Below are 26,607 nucleotides of genomic sequence, written 5' to 3' on the forward strand. Positions count from 1 at the left end.
ATTTTTTTGAAATTTTTTTAATTTTTTTTTTAAATTTGGCGTGAAATGAATTAAACACCACAGTACCACACTCGCACAATAGTTTCCTGATTTAGAGAGGTCACTCACACCACCTCGCCCTCCTCTCCTCCCCCCCTCCCTCCAATCCCCCTCTCACTCCCATCCTCAAGCCTTCGGAAGTTAGAATGGTCACTCTAGCTTTGGAGAAAACAAAATTAGGAAACTTTTGGAAATAAAGCAGATGCATTTTCCCCCACCCCACCCCTTTTTACCCCTCTCAGCTGAAAATTCCTGCTTTGCACAACATTCCATTCCATTTTTTATCTTTTTTTTCTTAAATAATAATTGAAATCGTTAAAAAATTTTCTCGGTTTTAAATTCTTGACTTGAGCTTTTTGGTCGGAAGAGGGGAGTTATTACCCATCCATCACATGCAATTTTCTCAAATCCACAGCTTGCCACACTCCTGTAGAATGTCTTTTAAAAGAATATATATATATATATATAGTTTCTTTTTTTTGTTGTTCAATTTCCTGTGATGACTGATCGCTTCATTCAGCGGCTGAACTAATTAAAAACTGACATTGTGTTGCTGTTGTCTCTGTCCTGTTGTTGTTCTCACTTTGTTTTATTCTCTCTCTTCTGTGTGTTGCGGTCGTAGCAAAGAATGAATTTCTGTGTCCTTTTTTACATTTTTATTTCAAACTCTTCAGCAAGCAAACAAACCTTTTTTTTTTAAAAATGAAAACCATCTCTTTTCCACCCTTGTCCCTCTCGGTGAAATCTAAGGCGGGGGGGGGTCGGGGGGAAAGTAATACGAGAAAGAATTTCAACAATAAGTGGCGTTTAAATTTCATTTGAGAAATGAACAAAAATTCCCTTTTCCTCATTGTCTCTCTCTCACTCTCTCTCTCCATTTCTCTGGCAGAAGTTCGAGGATCTTCCCTTTTTCCTTCCTTTTTCTCCTGGTTTTCGGTTTTAAAATCTTTTTTGTTTGACAAAGTAACTTTTGCATTTTTGTTTTTTGCAATGGAATTCGGGTTTTCATGCAATAACTTTTAATATTCTCCCTTTTTGTAAATTATTAATCGTTTATTTTTGTTCTCTTTCCTCTCTTTCTCTCTCTCTCTTTCTCTTTCGGCAACGGTTCAATAGTTTTTATACAGGCGTTGTTCTCCGGTTGGCCGTGTTGGTGTGTAACGAATCCTTAAGGTCTTTCTGGATGCAGTTGTGAACCTGGAGAAAATTGTGATCACGCTCAGAGTTATAGGTGGCAGTCGAGGTGGTGGTCTTCAGGGGGTCCCTGGTGAGGGTGTACATGGATATCTCGGTCGAGGGCAGGGTGTTGAAGCCTTTCAGACCGACGGGCGAGGCGTCCCTGGAGTGCGAGGGCTCGGTGGAGCGGGAGCTCGACCGGCTGCGCCGCCGGTAACGATACCGGTAGCTGGGGATCCGAGTGATGGCGGAGGACTGCAGGTAATCCGTGGATCTGGCCCCCGCCCGTATCTGTTTGTGTCTGTCAATGAACATGTGGACTGCTAGCACTCCCACCATCTCCGCGATGATAAAGGAGAGGGCTCCAAAGTAAAAAGACCATCCGTAGGAGTAACTGTTCTTTTTTGAGTCGCTCTTGGCTGGGTCTCCAGCGTTGGCCGATATGTACACTATGATCCCGATGATGTTACTCAAACCTGGAGTGCAACAGGAACAGTAAAAACAACACACAATCATTTACGTTCAAAGAGGGACATTGAGGGGAGGAGAAACCCAAAGGCCAGAGGGAAAGAGCAGGGGAGTTGAGACCCTTTCAAAGGGTCAGCACAGGCAGGATGAACCGAATGGCCTCCTCCTTTGGTACAGCGTCCTATCATTCTAAAGAATTTGTTTCTACTCCACCAAACCTAAAAGGAGAGGAGACGAGGCAAAAGTTTCCTTCATTCTGTGGACATCGCTCTCAACCCCAAGTCAGAAGGTGGTGGGTTCAAGTCCCATTCCAGGGTACAAGTAAAAAATCGTCATACTCCCAGTGCAGGACTGAGGGAGTGCTGCACTGTCGGAGGTGCTGTCTTTCTGCTGAGACATTTGAACAAGGCCCTGTCTGCCCTCTTGAGCTCTCATTAAAAACTCCCACGGCCACTTCCACAGGGGAGTTCACCCCAGTGTCCCAGCCTACATTTCTCACTCAGCTCACACCTTAAATCAGATGATCTGGTCATGGTCACATTGCTGTTGTGGGAGCTTGCTGTGCACACATCGCCTGCTCCATATCCTACATTACAACGGTGCCTACACTTCAAGCAGTATCTTCATTGGCTGTAAAACTCTTTGGGGAATCTGAGCGGGTAAAAGGCGCTACCAAAATACAAGTTATCCTTTCTGTCTGTCTCCACAAGTTCAATGCTCAGTGTTTTACTCTGTTGGGTTTTTGTGCTGGACAGTGAAAATTAATCTCAAAGACATATCTGTGAAATGCGGAGCACTATTCCATCATCAGCCCTGCACTTTGCACATTTCAGCTGGAGAGGCGCTAAAATATTGGCATTCACAGAGACCCCTATAAATAGTGACAACCAGTAAATACTGACACACTCCCTGAGGACCCCCTGTAAATACTGACACACTCCATGATGACCCCCTGTAAATACTGACACACTCCCTATAAATACTGACACACTCCCTGTAAATACTGACACACTCCCTGTAAATACTGACACTCCCGCGGATCCCCTGTAAATACTGACACACTGCCTGTAAATACTGACACACTCCCGCGGATCCCCTGTAAATACTGACACACTCCCTGATGAACCCCTGTAAATACTGACGCACTCCCTGATGACCCCCTGTAAATACTGACACACTCCCGCGGATCCCCTGTAAGTACTGACACACTCCCTGAGGACCCCCTGTAAATACTGACACACTCCCTGTAAATACTGACACACTCCCTGTAAATACTGACACACTCCCGCGGATCCCCTGTAAATACTGATACACTCCTGAGGACCCCTGTAAATAGCGGCACACTCCCAGAGACCCCATGTCAAAGCTGATACACTCCCGTGGACCCCCTGTAAATACTGACACACTCCCAGTAACCACCTGTAATCAGTGCCACACTCCCGGGACCCTTTTTAAACATTGACGCACTCTCAGGGACTCCCAGTAAACACGAACACACTACTGGGGACCCCCTGTCAGTACTGACACACCCCAGGGACTGTTTGGTAACTTATATCTCTTGCACTGACTGAGTTGTACGTTAAGCAATAAAACCATTGGAGAGACGGATAGAATAAACTCACCATAAGAATGAATAATTAAACATCACATTCTGTTCGGATAAATACTGTCAGATTTGGGATATCACTCTAGCTATTGCTGCTCCTCATGCACCTGCGTCATATTTATATGTGAGTAACACGAGCACCAATTAGTGGAGGTGGACTGAAACTTGATGTTTAACACCTATTTTCACTGTGTGAGCCAAGTATATTTACTGGTGAATAAAATGACTTCACGTGATCTATGCTCAAGGAGCAGAGATTGGAGTTGTTTGCTTATTGGTCCAGCCGACTCTCAGAACGTCAAGAGTATGTCCTGATTGGACACCGATTTTGATGGATCAGAGTTCTTCTGGGAGGCCTGGCTAACACTTATCCCTCAACCTATGTTACTGAGATAGGTGGTCTAGTCATTATCACATTGCTGTTTGTGGGAGCTTGCTGTGTGCAAATTGGCTGCCACGTTGCCTACATCACAACAGCAATTTGATTGGCTGCAAAGCACTTTGGGATGTCCCAAGATCATGGTGTCACAGAGCCATTTACGGCACAGAAAGAGGCCATTTTGCCCATCGAGTCCGTGCTGGCTCTCTGTAGAGCAACCCAGTCACTCCTATTCCCCTGCTCAGTCCACGTAGCCTTGCAGGTTAATTTCCCTCAAGTGCCCATCCAATTTCCAAATCACTGATCATCTCTGCTTTCACTTTCCTTGTGGGCAGCGAGCTTCAGGTCACTCACTGCATAAAAAATTGTCCTTCCTCACATCCCCCTCACATATCTTCATCTAAAACCTTAAATATGTGTGCTCTAGGCCTTGCACCATCAGCTAATAGGAACAGCTTTTCTTTGTCCACCTTATCTAAACCTGTCATCATTTTGTACACCTCTAATAGATCTCCCCTCAATCTCCTTTGCTCCAAGCAGAACAACCCCAGCTTCTCCAAGCTAACCTTGTTGCTAAAATCCCTCATCTGTGGAACCATTCTGGTAAATCTCCTCTGCAGCCTCTCAAAAACTCTCACATCCTTCCTAAAGGGTGCGGTGAGCAGAGCTGGATGCAATATTCTAATTGTGGCCTAACCAGAGCTTTATTAAGATTCAGCATAACTTCCTTGCTCTGGTGCTCCAAAGTCAAGGTGGCTACCATTGAGCTATAGTGGGTCCCAGGACAGCAATTAAGATTTGACCCTCTCGGGCTATGCTTAGTCAATCGCAATGTCCACGTAACTAATCACCATGGCTAAGGTCACCTAACTTGGCACTGCCGGGGAAATCAAACCTAGAAAATTCTGGATATACATTATTTAAACCCACTGAACTGTTGGGAGAATGGCAAGACCCCTTTTAAAGAGGGTCTCTCATATATTTGTCTTCAGAATGTTTGATCGGAAGGATGTTGGATAAGCAGTGTGGAGACAGTAAGGAGGTCGATAGAGGTAGTAATGTGGTACAGCTGGGTGTCATCAGTGTACACACGGAAACTAACATCTTTCGGATGATGATCTCAAGGGACAACATGTAGATGAGAAATAGGAGGAGGCCAAATATAGATCCTTGGGATACTCCTGAGATAACGGTGCAGTTGTGGGAAGAGAAGCTATTGCAAGTGATTCTCTGGCTACAATTATTAAGAATGGAACCCAGCTGGATGACGGTGGAGAGGCATCGGAGGAAGATAATGTGGTCAGCAAAAGCTGCAAACAAGGCGAGAAGGACGAGGAGGAATCATTTATTTTTGTCACAGTCACGCCTTTGATAAGGTTTGTTTCAGACTCTGATGGGGTGGAAATCTGATTAAATCAAGGATAAATATATCTGTAAATCCATATCTGAGCACAATAGCGAACACGTTCAGATATGCCCACAGAAATTGCCCAAACCCATTGAAAACAGATCCAAATGAATCTATAAACAAAAACACAAAGCCACCATCGCTATATCATGTGACTCACCAAATACAAGCCAAGAAACTCCATAATTTATATATTTCAGCAAATCTAGATCGACCTTGATCTTGTTGAATGGCAGAGCACAGTCAAAGGGCCTAATAACCAACTCCAACTCCCATTTCTTATGTTTTGCCACAAATATACTAATGTCCACTCAGATAAATCTCTAAAGCCATCAATGATATATTGCAGCAAATCTACAATAAACACTATTCGTGATCAATGTAAATAACACCCCCCACCTGCCCCAATACCACACTCCCCAAAATCTGAAATATACCAGATATCCCAACTCAATAAACCCATCGAATTTACACCAAACTCACTCAAACCCCATGCCCCAGATACACTAGTAAGTACATCAGAAAACATCTACAATATGCCAACCTCACCCACAATATGCCAACAAAATTCACCAAAATTACAGCAAACACACCCAAGTGTAATGGTGAAACTATAAGGTAATGGACCCAACACATCAACAATATGAAAGCACCAAGCTAGTATCACCTACTGTTAAGAAGCCGATAAATGCAGTAATCACAGTTACACAAATGTAACACACAAAGATAAAACAGAGAGAAAATAAATTGACCCCTTGGGGACTCCTTCCTTCTCCAGTTGTGACAGAATATTAACAGATCTTTTCTGATCTTTGGTGCTGGTGGAATGGTTGGGTAATCCCGACAGTTAAGAGTTTTTTTCATCTCTGCAATGTACAAACAATCCCCCCAAGGTGACAATTAGAAACAGGCTGTATTGTAGTTACTGGAAAAGGAAGAGGCTGTCAGTCTCTTGAGCCCATTCTGCCTTTCGGTTAGATGTTGGCTGATCTGACCCTTGACTCCATTTACCTGCCTTTGATTCATGTTGCTTGACATCATTACCGAACAAAAATCTATCAATCTCAAAATCTCCGATCGTCCCTCAGCCTTTTTGGGGAGAGAGTTCCAGGTTTCTGTTAACATGTATGTGAAGAAGTGCTTTCTGATTTCACTCCTAAACGGCCTAGTTCTAATCTTAAGATCATGGGCAGGTTGGCCCTCCCGCCTCTCTCCAACCTGTCCTGAAATTTTATGGGGAGCGGGTGAGGCCTAGGTTGACCAACCTCGATTGGCTACTTAAGGTCCGCTTCCCACCCGGCCTCAATTTTGAGGCCGGTAGAAGGAGTCCAGGGATAGGGGGAAAGCCCAACAGCCCTGCACAAGCCTTGGGGTGGGAAGGAAGGGGCGCCTCCCTCAAGGTGCCCCTTTCCACATTGGGAGCCCCCTCCCAAGGCCTGCCCCTCCTGGGTGTTCCCTCCCCACTCTGGCCTCTCCATTAAGATCCCAAAACCCCCTATCCCTACCCTCCTTAGGCCTCAGTTCCCCTCCCTGCCATGAGGCACCAGACCCTCTGCACTTACCAGGTCCTGGACTCCAGGATGGCTGCTTGTCACCCCAATCCTGGCCAGACCTGGTGAATCTATGCTGCGCCCTTCCACGGCCAATATATCATTCCTGAGATGTGGCGCCCAGGATGGAACACAGTTACTCTAAATGGACCAAGGCTCTGTACAACTGTAGCACCCCTTGCTCCCCTTTGTATTCTGGTGGTCATGTTGATTTTTATTATCTTCCTTCATCTGATTAAAATGACTCTGGCTATTGCTCCTCCGAATTTTCCTTTCTCGTTTCTCCTAATCTGAAAATATTCCCTGAACTCCACAAGCGGGCCCTCAGTTTGATCAACAGTCATAAGTGAATTGAAGAGTGTTGAATGGACACTAAAATTAACTGAGTGTGTGTACATACCTGGTGTGCAGCTGCGTGCGTACATGTATTAGATACACACTTCTTGAGGTATTTCCTTGAATGTTACAAATAAAACAAGACTACTAACTCCTCTAGATCCACTCGCACAAGTTCACAGACTGACCAACAACATCAACTTGCATCTATACCTCTATCATAGCAAAAAGTCCTGAAGTGCTTCACAGGAGTGCAGGCAAACAAGGTTTGATAACACGACATGTCAGGAGATGTTAGGAATAGTGGCCAAAAGCTGGGGAAAAGGGACGCATTTTAGAGAGCGTCTAAAAAGAGTAGATGAAGGTAGAGAGGTGGAGAGTTAACATGAGGTAGGATTAATAAGAGATATTATACTTATAAATCTTCTAGGAGGTAGCGATCACAACATGGTGGAATTTCAAATTCAGTTTCAAAGTGAGCAACTCGGGTCTCAAACCAATGTCCTCAATTTAAATAAGGACAATTACAGAGGTATGAAGAAAGAGTTGTCTAAAGTGGGCTGGGAAAATAGACTAAGGGGAAGTTAGTGGATCAGCAGTGACAGACATTTAAACAGATATTTCATAACGTTCAGCAAAAATTTATCCCGGTCAAAAATAAGTGTTCGTTGAGAAAGATGAACCACCCGTGGTTGACAAAGGTGGTCAAGGAGAGCATCCAATCAAAAACTAAGGCATACCAAACTGCAAAAACTAGTGATAGGCCAGAGAATTGGGAATTTTTTAGGAACCAGCAGCGGGTGACTAAAAACCTAACAAAGAGGGAGAAAACTGATTATGAAAGTAAATTGGCAAGAAATATAAAAACAAACAGCAAGATTCTACGGGTATATAAAAAGAGAGTAGCTAAAGTGAGCATGGGACCCTCGGAGGATGCAACTGGAGAATTGATAATGGGGAACAGGGAAATGGCAGATAATTTAAACCAATATTTTGCATCGGTCTTCACAGTGGAGGACACTATAAACATCCCAAAGATATCAGAGAAGCAAGGAGCTAATGGGAGGACAGATCTTCTAACAGTCTCTATCACGAGGGACAAAGTATTTGACAAACTAATGGGACTAAAGGCAGACAAGTCGCCAGGACCTGATGGCCTGAATCCAAGGGTTTTAAAGGAAGTGGCTGCAGAGATAGTGGAGGCATTGGTTGAAATATTTCAGAACTCACTGGATTCCAGGAAGGTCCCAGCGGATTGGAAAGCCACTAATGTGACTCCGGTCCAAGGAGGGAGGGAGACAAAAAGCAGGAAACTATAGGCCAGTCAGCCTAACATCTGTCGTTGGGAAAATGTTAGAGTCCATTATTAAGGAAGAAATCGCAGGACATTTAGAAAAGCTTAACGCAATCAAACAGTCAACATGGTTTTGTGAAAGGGAAATCATGTTTGACAAATTTGCTAGAGTCCTTTGAGGATATAACAAGCAGAGTTGATAAAGGGGAACTGGTAGATGTAATGTATTTGGATTTCCAGAAGGCATTTGATAAGGTGCCACATAAAAGGTTATTGCACAAGATAGGAGCTCACGGTATTGGGGGGTAATGTATTAGCATGGATTGAGGATTGGTTAACACACAGAAGACAGAGAGTCAGGATTAATGGGCCTTTTCAGGTTGGAAAGACATAACTAATGGAGTGCCACAAGGATCATTCCTAGGGCCTCAATTATTTACTATCTATTTTAATGACTTGGAGGAGGGCCAGAGTGTAATGTATCCAAATTTGCTGATGATACAAAATAGGTGGGAGGGCATGCTGTGATGAGGACATAAGGAATCTGCAAGGGGATATAGGTAGGTTGAGTAAGTGGGCAAAAACTTGACAGATGGAGTTTAATGTAGGAAAGTGTGAGGTCATGCACTTTGGTAGGAAGAATCAAAAGGCAGACTATTATTTAAATGGAGAGAGACTCCAAAAAAGTGCAGCACAGAGGGATCTGGATGTTCTTGTGCATGAAACACAAAAAGTTAGCATGCAGAAGCAGCAAGTAATTAAGAAGGCAAATGGAATTTTGGCCTGAATTGCCAGGGCGTTGGAGTTTAAAAATAGGGAAGTCTTGTTACAACTGTACAGGGTGTTGGTGAGGCTGCACCTGGAGTACTGTGCACAGTTTTGGTCCCTGTATTTAAGAAAGGATATAGTGGCATTGGAGGCAGTTCAAAAGAGATTCACTAGGCTGATTCCTGGGATGAAAGGGTTGACTTATCAAGAATGGCTAAACAGGTTAGGCCTTTATTCATTAGAGTTTAGAAGAATGAGGTGTGATTTATTGAAACGTACAAGATTCTGAGGGGCCTTGACAGGGTAGATGTTGAGAAGATGTTCCCACTAGTGGGGGAATCTCCAACCAAGGGACATAGTTACAGAATAAGGGGACACTCATATAAAACTGAGATGCGAAGGAATTTCTTCTCTCAGAGGACAGTGAATGTCTGGAATTCTCTACCCCAGAGAGTTGTGGAGGCTAGATCACTGAAATTATTTAAAGAGGAGGTAGATAGATTTTTGAAATATCGGGTAGTTGAGGGCAATGAGGAGCTGGCACGAAAGAGGAGTTGAGACCTGGGGCAGGTCAGCCATGATCTTCTTGAATGGCGGAGCAGGCTTGAGGGGCCGAATAGCCTACTCCTGCTCCTATTCCTTTGGGGGTGAATTCCAGAGCTTAGGGCCCAGTCAGCTGATATTTGGCCACAGTGGTAGAGAGATTAAAATCAAGGATGCAAAAAAGGCTGGAATTGGAGGAGTGCAGAGATCACAGAGGGTTGCAGGGCTGGAGGAGGTTACTGAGATAGGGCGGGTTGAGATTTTAATCTCTATAAATGCTCCAAAGTACCCATTAATTCACAGAGGATTCATTCCAACCACTCAGCTTGATTCCAGGTTGTGACTCACTCTGGACTACACTACCTATCATTCTATGTATAAACTATCCGACCTCCTCGGCTAAATTGCAAATCACTTTCAGCTTTACTTACATTGGCCTTACAGCACAGAAACAGGCCTTTCGGTCCAACTAGTCCATGTTGGAATCACATGACGAGATTCCTCTCACCCCTCTCCATCTCACCCCATCACCATATCCTTCTATCCCTCATGTTTATCCAGCTTCCCCTTAAATATATGCTGTTTGGCTCAAGTTTCCCATGAATTCCCAATTGGATTTATGAGCGACTATCTTATATTTATGACCCCCTAGTTCTGGTCTCCTCCACAAGTAGAACCAACTTGTCTGCACCTACCCTATCAAAGCCTCTCATCATTTTAAAGATCCCCATCAGGTCTCCCCTTAAGCCTTCTCTTTTCTAGAGAAGAGGGCTCCAACCAGTTCAATATTTCCTGATCAGTATAACCTTGCAGTTCTGATGTCATTCTGGCCAATCTTTTTTTGGCATCTTCTCCATTCCATCGGGTGCCTCAATATCCTTTTAGCAATACAGAGAGCAGGACTGCCCACAGTGCTCCAAGTGTCATTGAATCTCTGCTTTTCAATTCTATCCCTCCAGAAATGGAACATGGTGTACATCGGACATCAAATTCTCCATCATGCAAAACAAATTGGTGGTAAATAAAGCTATAATTTAGATCAAAACAGGAAACGCTTAAATGTACAGTCGATCCATTAGCATCTGGTTAGAGAAATGACCGTTTAAAGTTTCAAGTGTTTCTGCTCCTCAAAGGCTCTTAATCCAATACAATAACCTGACTTACATTCCCAATAGTTTCTGTTTTTATTTCAGGTTGCTAGCATTTAAGGGCTTCCATTTCATCCTGACTCATAACCTGAGCTCCTACATTAATTAAAAACTGAATTGCCCGAGAAGCCACATCACAAGGGAAACAGAAATCTGCATCCTGGTGGAATTGTACGTTATCAGTTCACAATGTTTTTTTTACTGAAAACCCAATGGGTATGACACAGCAAACTCCGGTGATTGGTGCACATTGAAGCAATGGAAAAACCAATAAATCAGCGACCAAAAAGTATAATTGTTGGTGCTGTTGCAGTTTTCAGCACAGACCCGAGACTCAGTATCGTAGTATCATTTGGGAACAATACATAATGTCAAAAGGAGGGTCCTCATAAGGAATATTGCACACACGTAATTTGGAACTTGCTTCAATTAGGTTCAGTTGCCAGAGCTGAGGGCATTTTTAAAATCTGTTGCATTGTCAAAAGAGTGCCCCCATTCCCTCAGGAGCTTAAAGTTTCAAACATTCTCTTTATATCAGCCCTTCAGGATCCAAGACTTCATCGTTTGTTTTGTTCGGAGTTGTGAACAAGATCACCCATTGACTTGCTTTATCTCCCTTATTTATGTCATTGAAGTCCTCCATTCTGGCAAAACAATCATTTGTTCCTTTTCTTACCGTGTGAACGGTATTTGTCTTGGTGAATGGTGTACTGAGGTCAGCCACGCTGACACAGTCCTCAAGCTAGATTATTTTATATCTTTTATTGTTTAACAGCGCCTCCCAAATTTGTGGTCTCCACCACCTAGAAGGACGTGAGCAGCAAGTGAATGGGAACACCATTGTTTCCAAGCTCCCGCCCAAGTCACGCACTATCCTGACTGGGGCACGTATCGGTCATTCCTTCATTACCTCGGCTTCAAAATCCTGGATCTGAACTCCCTTCCCGACAGCGCTGTGGGTGCAGCTTCACCACAAAGACTGCAGCGGTTCAATAAGGCGACTCACCACCACCTTCCCAGGGAGCAACCAGGGATGGGGGTAATAAACAGCAGCCCTGCCTGCAATGCCCACATTCTGAGAGTGTATTTTTTTTTTTAAATGACTCTGTTCCTTATCCGTGATTGTCAGTTCAGCACGTTTACAGCTATTAACGCGAATTCTTAATGCAATTTTATATCAATCGGCCTTCCTTCTGAATACATGAAAACATGGAAAGTGCCATAAAATGTCGTTTCAGATTGCACACACACTCCTCAAATGTCTACACATCTACCCAGTATCAACTCCTCTCTCTCCCCTCAAAGTTATTTCTTACCTAATACCATGAAGGAAGGTGGATGCTTTCATGGTCACAGTTTTTAAAAACTTTGTTATATTAAGTCACTGTTTAAATCGTTCCCAATTAGCTGCTAAATTTCCGTTCACTGGAGTCATCACTTTATCCATTTTACTTCAATCAACTCAGGTTTATGATAGCAAAGAGGCTATGTTTCTGGACAAGCAACCCAGAAACCTAGACTAACAATCCGGTAATGAGAGTTCAAATCCCACCATGGCAGCTGGGGCAATTTAAGTTAAATAAATCTGGATGGCGACCATGAAATGTTCAGGTTGCTGTAAAAACCCATCTGGTTCACTGGTGTCCTTTAGGGAAGGAAATCTGCTGTCCTTATCCGGTCTGGCCTGCTTGTGATTCCAGACTCGCAGCAATGTGGTTGACTCTTAACTGCCCTCTGAAATGACCTAACAAGCCACTCACTTGTAACAATTAGGGATGGGTGATAACTGCTGGCCTTGCCAGTGATGCCCACATCCTGTGAATGACCAGCAAAGGAAAGCTGCACAAGACTTGCTCCATGCCAGGTACTCACAGCGAGTACATACTTCATTTTCTCATTTCTCATTCAGCAAAACTGACACCTTGCTTTATATTGCAACTGTTTTGCTAATAATTCAGCATTGAATAATAAAGAGAGGGAGGGGAGCTCAGATTTATTGTGAAGCTTGATATTCAGGGAAGTTTCTGCTGTCTGCTACCTGCTAAATTCCTCCTCACAGACTGAAAGGTGTCATCAGTCTGTACCAAGTGTCGCTTAATTGAAGCTTTGATTGTCTCACATTCAGACCACTACACCATCACACTTGCACTGTGTGGACCTGAATCCACGTTACATCACATTATGGTACAATACATTCATGCAGCATCACCTTATCACTCATTCACTGCCACCCTCAGTGCAGTAATTCTCTAACTTTCTTTTAAAATTCTTACTGTTAGCAATAGTAACATAACGGACACACTCTTCTAGTCCAAAGTCTAAAATTGTCATCTGCCTTGCTATGGATGGGTCAGTCTGCTTCTACACACAGACACACACACAGACACACACACACACACAGAGAGACACACACACAGACACACACACACAGACACAGACACACACACACAGACACACACACAGAGACACACACACAGACACACACACACACAGACACACACACACACAGACAGGCACACACAGACACAGACACACACAGAGACACACGGACACACACAGACACACACACAGACACACACACACACACACAGACACACACAGAGACACACACAGACACACACACACAGACACACACACACACACACACAGACACACACACAGGCACACACACACACAGGCACCAACACACACACAGAGACACACAGACACACACACAGGCACACACAGACACACACACACACAGACACACACACAGGCACACACACAGACACCAACACACACACACAGACACCGACACAGACACACACACACACACACAGACACACACACAGGCACATACACACACAGACACACACACAGAGACACACAGACACACGTTATTGAGATCTCCAATGAATTTTAACCCCGGAAAATTGAAACCATCTCATTCTTCTCTCCATCCCTATTCTGCCCCCCGCCCCACTCCTGTTTTGTTTCAAACCTAGTCAAAAACGAAAGGTGAACAACTCAGATAGACGTGAGATTAACAAAGGTCTCTCACCTGCAGATACGAAGAAGATGCCAGCACTAAGAATGATGTTGTGTCGAGTTTTGTAGAACTCACTAGCTGCGATGCAGAGGCCACCCATAAAGAGCAGGATCACGCTGAGGATAGGGAAGATACTGGATGCTCGAACAGCTCCTGGGAGGGGAAAGGAAGGGATTGAGTGGGGTCAAAAATAGGGGGCAAGATAGAGAGGACGAGAAATGGAAAGATAAAGCGGAAATAAAGAAACAATGAGAGAATTTATTTTCCTTTTACAAGCCCGGGCACGCTGATTCATAAAATAAAGCATCCGAGATCACCTTGAAACATAAGATTATATTAAACAGGTTCCAGATCCATACTGGGAGACTTATCTTGTTATGTGAGAAATTTTAACTGTTTCCAAGATCTTCTCTCCAGTCTATCTTCTCTGCCTCTTGTTTCATCTCAATAGATTGGTTCAGGTGAGGTTGGAGTTGGTCACAAATATTACTTGGGGTCATCCCTGAATGATAAGCACAGGCTATGAGGGGTCAGAGGGCGCAGCCCATAATTGTCCATCTGTAATGGAAGGAGGACAGTCGGCCAGGGTTGAAGAGCAACAATGGGAGGGTGGGTTTTACCCAACACGGGAAGGGTAGACGTTTAAAAATTCACTCTTCTGACACAGAGCAGCGGGACCACTTGTCAGGAATTCATCTAAAATCCATGGATGGAGCGCCCGTAGGATGAACCAATCTCCACACAGGAATTTCCAAGAAACCCCCTTGGTGTTTACATTATGCTGCATGCCAAGACTGTGGGTTTGTGAAGTCCATCCTTACACATGTCAGGGGAGGATCCACGATGGAGGGGATTGGACACTGTAAACAAAAAGAATTTTCCCCACTCCTACTTCCGTATAGAAATTGGATAGCAGTACCAAGCACTGGTCTCAGTCCCGCAATATGAAGGGGCCACTGAGAGAAGAGTCCGTGAGACTGATCCTGGTGTTAGATGGACGGGGATAAGGAATAACATGATGGCTGGGCCTAAATGGTTAAATTGTGAGGACGTGTTGCATTAACCTGGGCTTACATTTCCTGGAATTTAGTAGGTTTGACCTAATTGTGTACTGAAAATGTTAAAAGGATTAGATAGTGTTGAAATGGAGAAACTATTTTGTCTGTTGGGGTGAGTCCAGAACAAGAGAATAGAGCTGACCGTTCAGGAGTGACATCAGAAAACACTTTTCCACAAAATGGGAAGTGAAAATCTGGAACTCACTCCCCCAAAAGCCCTGGTCAAATGAAGCTTTCAAGATTTTGTTCAATACACATTTGTTGAGTGAGAATATCAAGGGATATGGGGCAAAGATTAAAAATGGGGTTGAGGTACAGATCATCATCGCCTGTTAAGGTTGCCAACCCTCCAGGATTGTCCTGGAGTCTCTAGGAATTGAAGATCAATCTCCAGGACACTGTGTAACCCTGGAGAAAAATCATCCGGACATTAAATAAGGTCATTTTTACATTTTTTTTTACATTTCTCTTTACAAGATATGAAAATATTGAAAATGGTGGGAGTGGGGAAAGCTGTTTGGCTGACAGCCAAGAGTCATCCAATTGGGTAATGAGTCTTTTTGTTTTCAAGTAGGTGTAGGAAGGCAGTATGTCACAAGGATGAGTTCCGAAGAAGAGTCATTTTGGACCCAAAACGTTAACTCTGTTTCTCTCCCCACAGAAGCTCTCAGACCTCCTGAGCTTTTCCAGGGCGTTCTGTTTATATTTCAGGTTTCCAGCATCCGCAGTATTTTGTTTTTATTACATTACAAGGATGGGTGTGTTGGCCAATAAATGGCTGGAGTGTGGGGGCAAGGCATGTGATGAAACGTCCAGGAATACATTTAATCACAGTAGGCAACCCTACCTATCGTCCTATGGGTTTACAAACCACCTTATTCTACGATGCAGTTGGAAGTTGTGAAGGGTTGCAGTGTTCGATAGAATAGCCAAGGCAGGTCTTTATCTTGTGCCGTGAGACCACATTGCTTCTGAAGATGGGAGTTAACACCATTAATGTAGGTGGTGCTCTGAGCCTCTGGTGGTTAATGTACCAACATCTCTAGCATTGTGTCATGACTGCAAACTTTAAAGACAGCATTGCTCTTTTTATATTCAGCAAGTTGTCGTCAATTGGGACACACCCCTCCTGAAAGGCCAGTGGAAGCAGATTCAACAGTAACTTTCAGAAGAAGAATTGCATAAATACCTGAAAGGGAAAATACTTGCAGGGTCATGGGGAAAGGACAGGAGGATATGGGACTAATATAACTCTTTCAAAGGAGCCAGCACAACCACAATGGGCTGAATGGCCTCCTTGTGTGTTGTATGAATCAACAGCAGTAGACTCACATGACAAATTGGGCCATAAATTGGTTGGGTTAAAAGCTGGGTAGCAATACAACATTCCATTTGATGTCATATGGGCTGGGGCTAGTAGCCAATTGTTGGGCCACAATGAATCCTTTGTTGTAAAATAGTCCAGTACAAATAAACAGCAATGATTGGCCTAGAAACAACCAGACTCATTAGCAGTAATTAGTTCAACTGATTCCTTGTGGTCTGTGATGTAACCTAAGCTCTTTGATTGTGTAACTGGCTTAAAATTCAATCATTGTCATCTATTATTCAATCAAGTGTAGGGTTTTTTTTCCCCTCGCTATATACTTTTCAATAGTAGAACAGCTTTGACTGGATAATGTCCAACTTCATCATGAGCCCAAGGCTTTGTTTGCACAATGGGAGGAGACCTTTCAGCCCCTCAAGCATGCTCTCCCTCTCAAGTTAGATCATGGCTGATCTGTATCGCAACCCCATTTACCAGTTTTTTTCTCCATATTCCTCAATACCTTTATCCAAAGATCTCTTGTTCTTAGCTTTGAAAGTGCCAATTGTCCTCCAGCATCCACAGCTTTTTGGGGAGAGGGTCCCAGATTTCCATTATCCCCTTTGTGTGTGAAGAAGTACCCAGAAAGGAAAAAACAGTAAAAACTGGAAAGTGAGAATACTGGCCCAAACTGTTTTTTCTTTCTGGGCTCTTCCTGATTTCACTTCTGAACAATCCAAGTCTAATTTCAAAGTAGTGGATGAATATCTCAGGCTGATTAACATTCTTGGCAGGCCACAGCTCGAACATTCCTTCAATGAGCTGTGAAAATCCCTGTCCGAGCCGATAGTGGGATAGGGACAAGGAGAAGGTTCACCAATACTCACCGGATGTGAGGATCCTGCTGAACATCAACTCGCAATTCCAAGCTGATTCTCCAGCCTCCAACGCTGAGAGTGTCTGGGATGGGGTTTGATCACAGGACCGTTTGACTCAGAAGCAGGGGAGCTACCATGAGGCAAAGGTTTCCAAGAGACTGGAGCATCAAACATTCTTTTAAGAGGGGCCTAATTGAACCAGCCTGAGTAATTTTGTCCAGAAACATCCTTGACCAATGTCCTATAAGGAAGGAAATCTGCCTTTCTTACACGGTCTGATCACTATGTGACTCTAGACCCTCGGTAATGTGGTTAACCAATAATTGCCCTCTTTAAAAGCCACACATTTGTACCAAACATGGACTGAAGTGGCTCAAGAAGGTGGCTCAGCACCATCAATTAGGTATGAGCAATAAATGCTGGCCTTGCCAGCAAAGCCCACATCCCATGAATGAATAAATAAAATAATTTTGTCATTTTTAATATCAGGTTCCAATATTTGAGACTAGAGAATTCAGGACTGTTCTCCAGAGAAAGTAGGTTAAAGGGAGGTTCAAATTTGTTAATGGCTTTGATAAACTAGATAGAAAGTAACTGTTTCCACTGGCAGGAGGGTCAATAACGAAAGGGCACAGATTTAATATAATCAATCAAAGATGGGATGAGGAGATTTTTTTTATGCAGTGAGTTGTTGTGATATAGAATGTGCTGCCTAAAAGGACAGTGGGAGCAGCTTCAACAGTAACTTTCAAAAGGGAATTGGGTAAATACTTGGGAAGGAAACATTTGCAGGGCTATGGGGAAGAGAAGGGGGTGAGTGGGACTAATTGGATAGTTCTTTCAAAGAGCCAGCACAGCCAGGATAGGCTGAATGGCCTTCTTCTGATTCATACCCCCATTTTCTGCTCTCTTGTGGGGCACCATTTCTCATGGGAAAAGAGCTCCACAGAGGCTGAAAACCACCCCAACCACCTGGCCACACTTCCTGTATTACCAACAAGCGATCAACCCAGCTCTCACCTGATGATGGCAGGACACACAATCAGGAGACTGGAACCCTGGCTGCCTTCCCCCCTTCCTTAATCCAGCGACACTGAGCCCAATTAATATCAGTCACCATGAGAGAGGTCAGCACACGCCAGGAATTGAATCTAGGATCTATGGGTTGTTGGGCTAACCATAGTTGTCACCTTGAACCACTAGATTATCAGGGATGTGGGGTGCCTCCAGCCCATTTATAAATGTAATCCTCCAACATTTATGGGTGGATGACCTGCAGTTAATACTTCCCCACAAACAAGCAACCCACCCCTTTCCTCCTGACTTTTTACAAAACACCTTTAATGGAGGTAAGAGGGAAGGCAAGCTTACGTAAGAAATATTCAGCGGCATCTGCTTCGTAATCCGTGTCTTCCGGGAAGTGGTCGATCTGTTTACATAAACCTTTAAAATTTCCTGTTTCAGGAAAGACATAGAAAGAGAGAGAGAAGTCAGTCACCTCTCCCTGTGTGAGCGATGAACACAAAGGCAGTGAATGAACTTGCAGTTGCATCAATGTGTAAAACAGATCAATTAATTACAATGTGTACAATAATTCCCAGTGTTCTCTGGATAAGGAGACCTGTTCAGTCAGGGCGGGGGTACCATTCGTATGGGGCTACCGAAATTCAGGTATCTGGGTGAGGAGGGAAGGGGCACACCAACTTGCAGCCCTGTTTCTATTTATGCTGAGTGGTGTGCCCTGTCCTGAGCATTGTCTCACATACATCCAACTGAGGCAACAGGAACCCATGTCCACACAGAGATAAGGGCAGAAGAAATACGAGCTGGAGTAGGTCATTCAGCCCATTGATCCTGCTCAATCAGATCATTGATGAGAGTCTACATCAACTCCACTTTCCCACCCTATCCCTTAGAGCCCAAAAATCTATCGATCCCAGCCTTGAACGTACCCAACAACGGAGCATCCACAACCTCTGGGGTAGAGAATGCCAGAGATTTACAGCCCTCTGAGTGAAGAAATTTCTCCTCCTCTCAGCCCTAAATGGCTGCTTCCTCATCCTGAGGCACTCCTCTTGAATCTCCTAGATTTTTAATAATCCTGACATGATGGGCGTGTGACCAACTCTGAGCCTTGCCCGTGGGGTCCTGTCGAGCGTGATGAGAGGGTGGTTCGGCAAGACAGTTATTTGTATAGTCGGAAATAAAATTGCTATAGGATCTATATGGAGAGTGAAGCATTCATCATGTATACCACACTCATAGGAATAGGAGGAGGCCATTCAACCCCTTAAACCTGTTCCACCATTCAGTAGATCGTGGCCATTCTGCACCTTAACTTCATCTCCCTGCCTCAATTCTGTAACCCTTAATCCCCTTGCCTAACAAAAATCTATGAATTTCAGTTTTCAAATTTACAATTGACTCCCGACATCAACAATTTTTGTGGGGGGGGTAGAGTTCCTGATTTCCACAACCCTTTGTGTGAAGGCATCACACTGGAACAGCCTGCCTCTAATTTTAAGGATATGGCCCCTTGTTCTGAATTCCCCCACCAAAGGGAATAGTTTCTCTCTACCTACCCAATGACAAAGTAACATGTAAGCCACTTGTATGTTTCAGAAGCTACCACAAGTATGTCTAGGAGGATGATAGTGGGACATATGATAACACAGAAAAGTAAACTGCTACTATTTATAATTTGGTAGAGCGTTTCCAATCACAATGGGATAAAATGTCAGGAGAAAGGAGTGGCACCTTTGAAGTAATGCTTATTTTACTGATTAAACCAAACTTAAGATACATACCTCCACTCAACATGATCGCAGATATGTTTCAGGTATAGAGCTTTGGAACTCTCTGTCTCAGAGAGCTGTGGGTACCCAGTGGCTGAGTATATTCAAAGTTGAGGCATTAAAGGAATCAAGAGATGTTGGGATAGGGCAGGAAAGTGGAGTTGAGGTTAAATTTCAGCCTTGATCTTGGTGAATAATATGGATGGTCCAAGAGGCTGGAGGAACTACTCCTGCTCCATATGCTCTTGTGACCAAGTTGGCTAAATTCTGTCCATTCATTCTCATTGTATAGAGCACCAAAGGATAAAACCCTTTCTCTCCACTTCCATTGTACAATATCCAATAGATTAAACCCCTTCTTGATCAAATCCATCAGAAAGACAATCCAAATAGTCCTATTTAGTCTCATTAAAAGAATTCCAATTAACCAGAGACCATGTGGTCCACAGTTGATGTGGAATTTCAGGACCTTAAACAGTTTTTTTGCATCAGTATTTACTCAGGAAACTGGCATAGTGTATAAGGAAGGAAGGGAAACAAGCAGTAGTTTCATGGAGCATATAGAGATTAAAGAAGAGGAGGTGCTTGCTGCCTTACAGCGAATAAAGGTAGATAAATCCCCCGGGCCTGACATGATATTCCCTCGGACCTTGAGGGAGACTAGTGTAGAAATTGCAGGGGCCCTGGAAGAAATATTTAAAATGTCCTTAGCCACGGGTGAGGTGCCGGAGGATTGGAGGGTAGCTCATGTTGTTCCGTTGTTTAAAAAAGGCTCCAAAAGTAAACCAGGTAATTACAGGCCAGTGAGCCTGACGTCAGTAGTACGTAAATTATTGGAAGGTGTCCTGAGAGATCGGATATATAATTATTTGGACAGCCAAGGGCTGATTAAGGATAGTCAGCATGGCTTTGTGCGTGGTAGGTTGTGTTTAATGAACCTGGTAGAGTTTTTCGATGAGGTTACCAAGAAAGTAGATGAAGGAAAGGCTGTGGATGTTATCTACATGGACTTTAGTAAGGCCTTTGACAAGGTCCCACATGGGAGGTTAGTTCAGAAGGTTCAGACACTTGGTATCCATGGAGAGGTTGTAAACTGGATTCGAAATTGGCTGTGTGGGAGAAGACAGAGAGTGGTAGTGGATGATTGCTTCTCAGACTGGAGGTCTGTGACTAGTGGTGTGCCTCAGGGATCTGTGCTGGGACCATTGTTGTTTGTTGTCTATATCAATGATTTGGATGATAATGTGGTGAATTGGATCAGCAAGTTTGCTGATGACACTAAGATTGGAGGTGTTATGGACAGCGAGGAAGGCTTTCAAAGCTTGCAGAGAGATCTGGACCAACTGGAAAAATGGGCCAGAAAATGGCAGATGGAATTTAATGCAGAAAAGTGTGAGGTGTTACATTTTGGAAGGTCAAACCAAGGTAGGACATACACAGTAAATGGTAGGGCACTGAGGAGTGCGGAGGAACAAAGGGATCTGGGAGTTCAGATACATAATTCCCTGAAAGTGGCGTCACAGGTAGACAGGGTTGTAAAGAAAGCTTTTGGCATACTGGCCTTCATAAATCAAAGTATTGAGTATAGGAGTTGGGATGTTATGGTGAGGTTGTATAAGACATTGGTGAGGCCAACTTTGGAGTATTGTGTGCAGTTCTGGTCGCCTAACTACAGGAAGGATATCAGTAAGATTGAGAGAGTGCAGAGAAGATTTACTAGGATGTTGCCGTGTCTTAAGGAGTTGAGTTACAGGGAAAGATTAAACAGGTTAGGACTTTATTCCTTGGAGCGTAGAAGAATGAGAGGAGATATGATAGAAGTTTACAAAATTATGAGGGGTATAGACAGAGTAAATGCGAGTAGGATCTTTCCACTTAGATTAGGAGAAATAAACACGAGAGGACATGGCTTTAGGGTGAAAGGGGAAAGGTTTAGGGGGAACATTAGGGGGAACTTCTTCACTCAGAGAGTGGTGAGAGTGTGGAACGAGCTACCATCTGACGTGGTAAATGTAGGCTCACTCTTAAGTTTTAAGAATAAATTAGATAGATACATGGATGGGAGAGGTCTGGAGGGTTATGGACTAGGTGCAGGTCAATGGGACTAGCGGAATAATATTTTGGCACAGACTAGAAGGGCCGAATGGCCTGTTTTCTGTGCTGTAGTGTTCTATGGTTCTATGGTTCTATGGTTCAATCTCCTCATATGATATCCAATACTTGCCAATGGGATCATGAACTGTGAGTACCAATAAACCTTCTAACACCCATTAGCACCCTGCATTGACAAAACAAGTCACTGAGAAAAATAATAGATCTCTTCTCAATCCAGTGTTGAAATGTTACTAATCACAGACAGGGTATCTGCTGACTATCACTCTCTGAATTGGTGAAATTGTTTCTAATGAACTGCATCAGCAGTGAAAAGATCTGAAAATGTGTGCAAGACCTTAGGAATATTTGCATATTAGTGAACGATTTATTTCTCACATTCCTGTGCACCATTTTGAAACTGATAGGAGTCGTGTTCAGCAAGGATTTTTTTCAAATTGTTGTTTTTACTTTAATTGGCCAGGGTTTTTAAAAATCTGGTTTCTCTCCTCTCCCAGGAGATTTACATGGCTCCAGGTGGGTGGTGAGTCTGCATCAAGATGCATCACGTCTCACAACTAAATGGGATAGAAAAGATCACCAGTGGGTTTCTTCCTGCTTTTCATTTTTACAGTAACAGGAGGAGGCCATTCAGCCCCTCAGAGCTGCTCCACCATTCAATCAAATCGCGGCTGATCTGTACCTCAACTCCATTTTGCTCCATATTCCTCGATACCCTTACCCAATTAAAATCTACCAATCTCAGCCCTGAAAGCTCCAATTGTCCCTCGGCATCCGTAGGCTGGGATTTTCCGGCCCAGTTGTGGGCGGGACTCACCGTGGGTGAGGCGGTGCCCCAGCCAGAAGCCCATTGACTTGCCGTGGTGGGCGGGTGCAGAGAATCCCGCTGATCATCTTTCAGGGGAAAGAGTTCAATCCAGTCTGATTATTTTCTGACAACCACTTTGTGTGACCAGCTCCCAATTGTGAACACCCTCCCTGCACTTAGCTCCATACAGCTGAATAGAGACAGCAATGTCTTGGTGGGACATTTTTTGTTCAGCTCCAGTCTCATAAACAGCTTAATTTGGGTGTTCTTGGGCTTCAATTTTTGGTGGGTGGAGGTGGTGGGGGTAAGTTTGGGAATGGTGAAGAGGAATGATTCCAGCCAGAAGTGACTTACCCCCCCAGCAAAATAAAACACTCAGTTTCCACTTAAATGCTAACAGAAATAAACTGATAGGAGTAGATACATTCAGTGAAGTAGTGATGCTATTGTGGTCTCAGCCCTGTCTCAGTAAGTAACGCTCTCACCTCTGTGTCAGAAGGTCATGAGTTGAATTCCCAATCCAGGGACTTCAGTAAAAAATCCTGATCTACCCAATGCCGTACTGAGGGAGTGCTGCACTGTCAGGGGTGCCAGATTTTGGATGAGACATTAAATTGAGGCACTGCCTGTTCTCTCAGGTGGGTGTAAAGGATCTCATGGATCTTGTTTGATGAAGGGCGGGTCTTCTCCCCAGTGTCCCGCCAATATTTATCCCTCAACCAAGATCACTAAAACAAATTATCTGATCATAACATTGCTGTTTCTAGGAGCTTGTTGTGTGCAAATTGGCTGCCTGCATTCCAATAATGATTACTCTTCAGAAGTAATTCATTGGCACATTGGGACATCCTGAGGTTGTGAAAGGCGATTTAGAAATGCAAGTCTTTCTTTTTATCACAGGTTGTCCCAAACTCTAAATGAAATAAAACATCTTGTAGGTGTCTTTCTTGTGATTATACCATAATGTCAAAGCAACTTTGAGCTCACTGTTACAGTGAAAATGGCAATAGCTGCCATTTATGTAGCGTATCCATAAAACACCCCAGTGTCCCAAACAGAAAGGAAAATAGGCATCGGGTGGCAATGTAAGAGCTGGAAGTGACCAACGGTGTGATGAAAAACATAGACTTCAAAGACCAGGAGGGACGCAGAAAGAATGTTCAATTGCTTAACTGCCCAAGATACATTGAAGGGAGGGGGTGAGGAGATGCACAAGAAATCAGATTCAGGAGGATTGTAAGTCATGGGGTGCAAGGAGTTTGCTGAGAGAGACAGGAGGGTGACTGACTTGTAAATAAGGAAGTCGAATTTGAGGCTATAGTTCAGCACTTATACTGACAAGGCCAGTTGAATTTAAAAATGTGAGGATCAAATTGAAGCAGCACTTTGTTGGGAAGTCTATTGTGTTGCTAAGCAGAAGGATAGGAGGAGGGCTCATCCGGTGGATGTTTACGCAGAGAATTCCTGAGCCCAACTGCGCTACTAAGAATAGAAAGCAACAATACACATTTCAACTCCTCTCAACCAGCAAGGTCCCCATCATGTCCTCATCCTTGGAGAATGTGTGTGACAGAAAACAAAAGACAAACACCAAAGATCCAATATCGTTATTTTGCTTGGAGAAGATATTTTTTGTTACAAGATGGCTTCGTCAGTAAATACTATCGTTCATTTAAAATAAAAAGAATGTTTCTTGTACACTGACCATGGTGGGTTTTGCTCCCTATCTGTATTATTGTGGTTCTGCTGATTAGTAAGCAGATTGCTGATCGCAAATCGCATTATCGTGAAGAGGCCACTTTGTATTCTCTGCTCCCACACGAATAGCCCTGAGGATGTACCTCGAGGGAGAGAGTTAGCAGATTGGATATTTTGCATTCACATTATTCTTATGTGGATCATTTTTCATTCCATTCCACTGACCCTCACAGCTGAAATTCAGTCCACCACAGTCTCCAGTATAGGTGACTATGACCACCGGGGATTCTCTGATATGCTGCCCAACAATGTCCAGCCTTGAGGCACAACCAGTTGTCCATAGGCAGCAACCCACCTGGAGTAAGAGCTGGACATTATTCAGGCTTGGGCTGAAAAGTAGCAAGTAACATTCGCGTTACCATGCAATGACAATCTCCAACAAAACACACTCCAACCATCCCCCCCCTTGACATTCGATGTCATTGTTGTCATTGTATCCCACATCTTCAACCATCCTGGGGGTTACCATTGACCAAAAACTGAACTGGACAAGCCATATAAATAATGTGACTGCAAGAGTAAGTCAGAGGCTGGGAATTCTGCAGTGAGTAACTCACATCCTGACACCTCAAGGCCTGTACCCTGACAAAGCACAAGTCAGCACCACTTTGGAATACTCTCCACTTGACTGGATGAGTGCAGCACCAACAATACTCAAGAAGCTTGACTGCGTCCAGGACAAAGCAGCCACTTGATCAGCCCACGGCTTTCCAGAATCGTCCTCTGGATCAGGAGCAGGACCAGGAAGACTAGCTGTTTCTTCCCCTCCTAGCTAGCACAAGGGCGCTGACACCAAGACTGTGCCTGTCCTACCATCACCATCTGAGCAGACCAGGATGTGGGCATCGCTGGCTAGGCCCATCCCTAATTGCCCTTGAGGTGAGCTGCTTTTTTTGAACCGCTGCAGTCCCATGTAGTGTAGGTACACCCGCAAAGCTGTTAGGGAGGGAGTTCCAGGATTCTGTCCCAGCGACAGTGAAGGAACGGCGATATAGTTCCAAGTCAGGGTGGTGTGTGGCTTGGAGGGAATTTTGCAGATGGTGGTGTTCCCATGCATCTGCTGACCTTGTCCTTTTGGGTAGTGGAAGTCACGGGTTTGGAAGGTGCTGTCGAAGGAGCCTTGGTGAGTTTCTGCAGTACATCTTGCAGATGGTGGCTGGGAGTAAATGTTTAAGATGGTAGGTTGCTTTGTCCTGGATGGTGTCAAGTTTCTTGAGTGTTGTTGGAGCTGCACTCATCCAGGCAAGTGGACAGTATTCCATCACATTCCTGACTTGTGCCTTGTAGGTGGAAGAAATATTTTGGGACTTCAGGAGGTGAGTTACTCACCACAGAATTCCCAATTGTAATGGTTATATTCAGATCTTGGGTTGGGATTCTCTGGAGGGAAAAAGACATCAGACTGAAACTTTTCCTAAGAATGGGTGAAACTCTGATTTGTGATTTAATTGTCTTGTTCTGGAATTGTTCTGTTCTGCAAGCCTACAATGATTCATTTCTCATAATTGTTTCATACATTCTTTAACAGAGCAAAGTTAAAACACAGCAATAATTTGACAATCATTGGAGAGGTTCTGTTTATAATAGGAACATGAATCGTGATACCTCCTTAGCCACAATATACATATAATTAAAATCATAGAATCTTACAGCACTGCATGAGGCCATTTGGCCCATCATGACTGAGACAGCTCTTTGAAAGAGCTATTCAATTAATCCCACCTCCCCTTCTTTAGCCCTTGCTGATGTTTCCTTTGAGTTTTTATCCAATTCTCTTTGGAAATTTACTATTGAATCTGCTCCGACCGCCCTTTCAGGCAGCGCGCTCCAGATCACAACAACTCGCTGTGTAAAACAAAATCTCCTTATCTCCGCTATGAGTCTTTTGCCAAATATTTTAGATCAATGTCCCTCTGGCTACTGACCCTCCTGCCAGTGGGAACAGAGTAAATAAGGAGAAACTATCGTATTTTAAGCACGTATATTAAATCTCCCCTTAACCTTCTTTTCTCTAAGGTGAACAAGTCCAGCTCATTCAGCCTTTCCAAGTAACCGAGGTCCCTCATCCCTGGTGCCATTCTGATAAATCTCCTGTGCATTTGCTCCAAATGCTTAGCCTCCTTCCTAAAGTGTGAAATAATGGGCGGGA

The 26,607-nt window shown here is 43.8% G+C and overlaps 1 protein-coding gene across 1 annotated transcript in view; it reads right to left on the reverse strand.

Annotated features, from left to right (window-relative positions):
- Window positions 1–1,076: 1,076 nt before the first annotated feature.
- cacng2a (calcium channel, voltage-dependent, gamma subunit 2a) overlaps window positions 1,077–26,607 on the reverse strand; it is a 63,239-nt gene continuing 37,708 nt past the window's right edge. Inside the window, exons 2-4 of the mRNA XM_078531859.1 lie at window positions 18,357–18,440; window positions 13,756–13,896; window positions 1,077–1,691 (exon numbers count right to left, since the gene is read on the reverse strand). Coding sequence (XP_078387985.1) covers window positions 1,159–1,691; window positions 13,756–13,896; window positions 18,357–18,440 — 758 coding nt within the window. The 3' untranslated portion in view covers window positions 1,077–1,158. The remainder of the gene's footprint in view (window positions 1,692–13,755; window positions 13,897–18,356; window positions 18,441–26,607) is intronic.

The sequence above is a fragment of the Cetorhinus maximus genome, chromosome 29 (genome assembly GCF_964194155.1).
Source record: "Cetorhinus maximus chromosome 29, sCetMax3.hap1.1, whole genome shotgun sequence".
In the NCBI taxonomy this organism is placed as follows: Eukaryota; Metazoa; Chordata; class Chondrichthyes; order Lamniformes; family Cetorhinidae; genus Cetorhinus; species Cetorhinus maximus.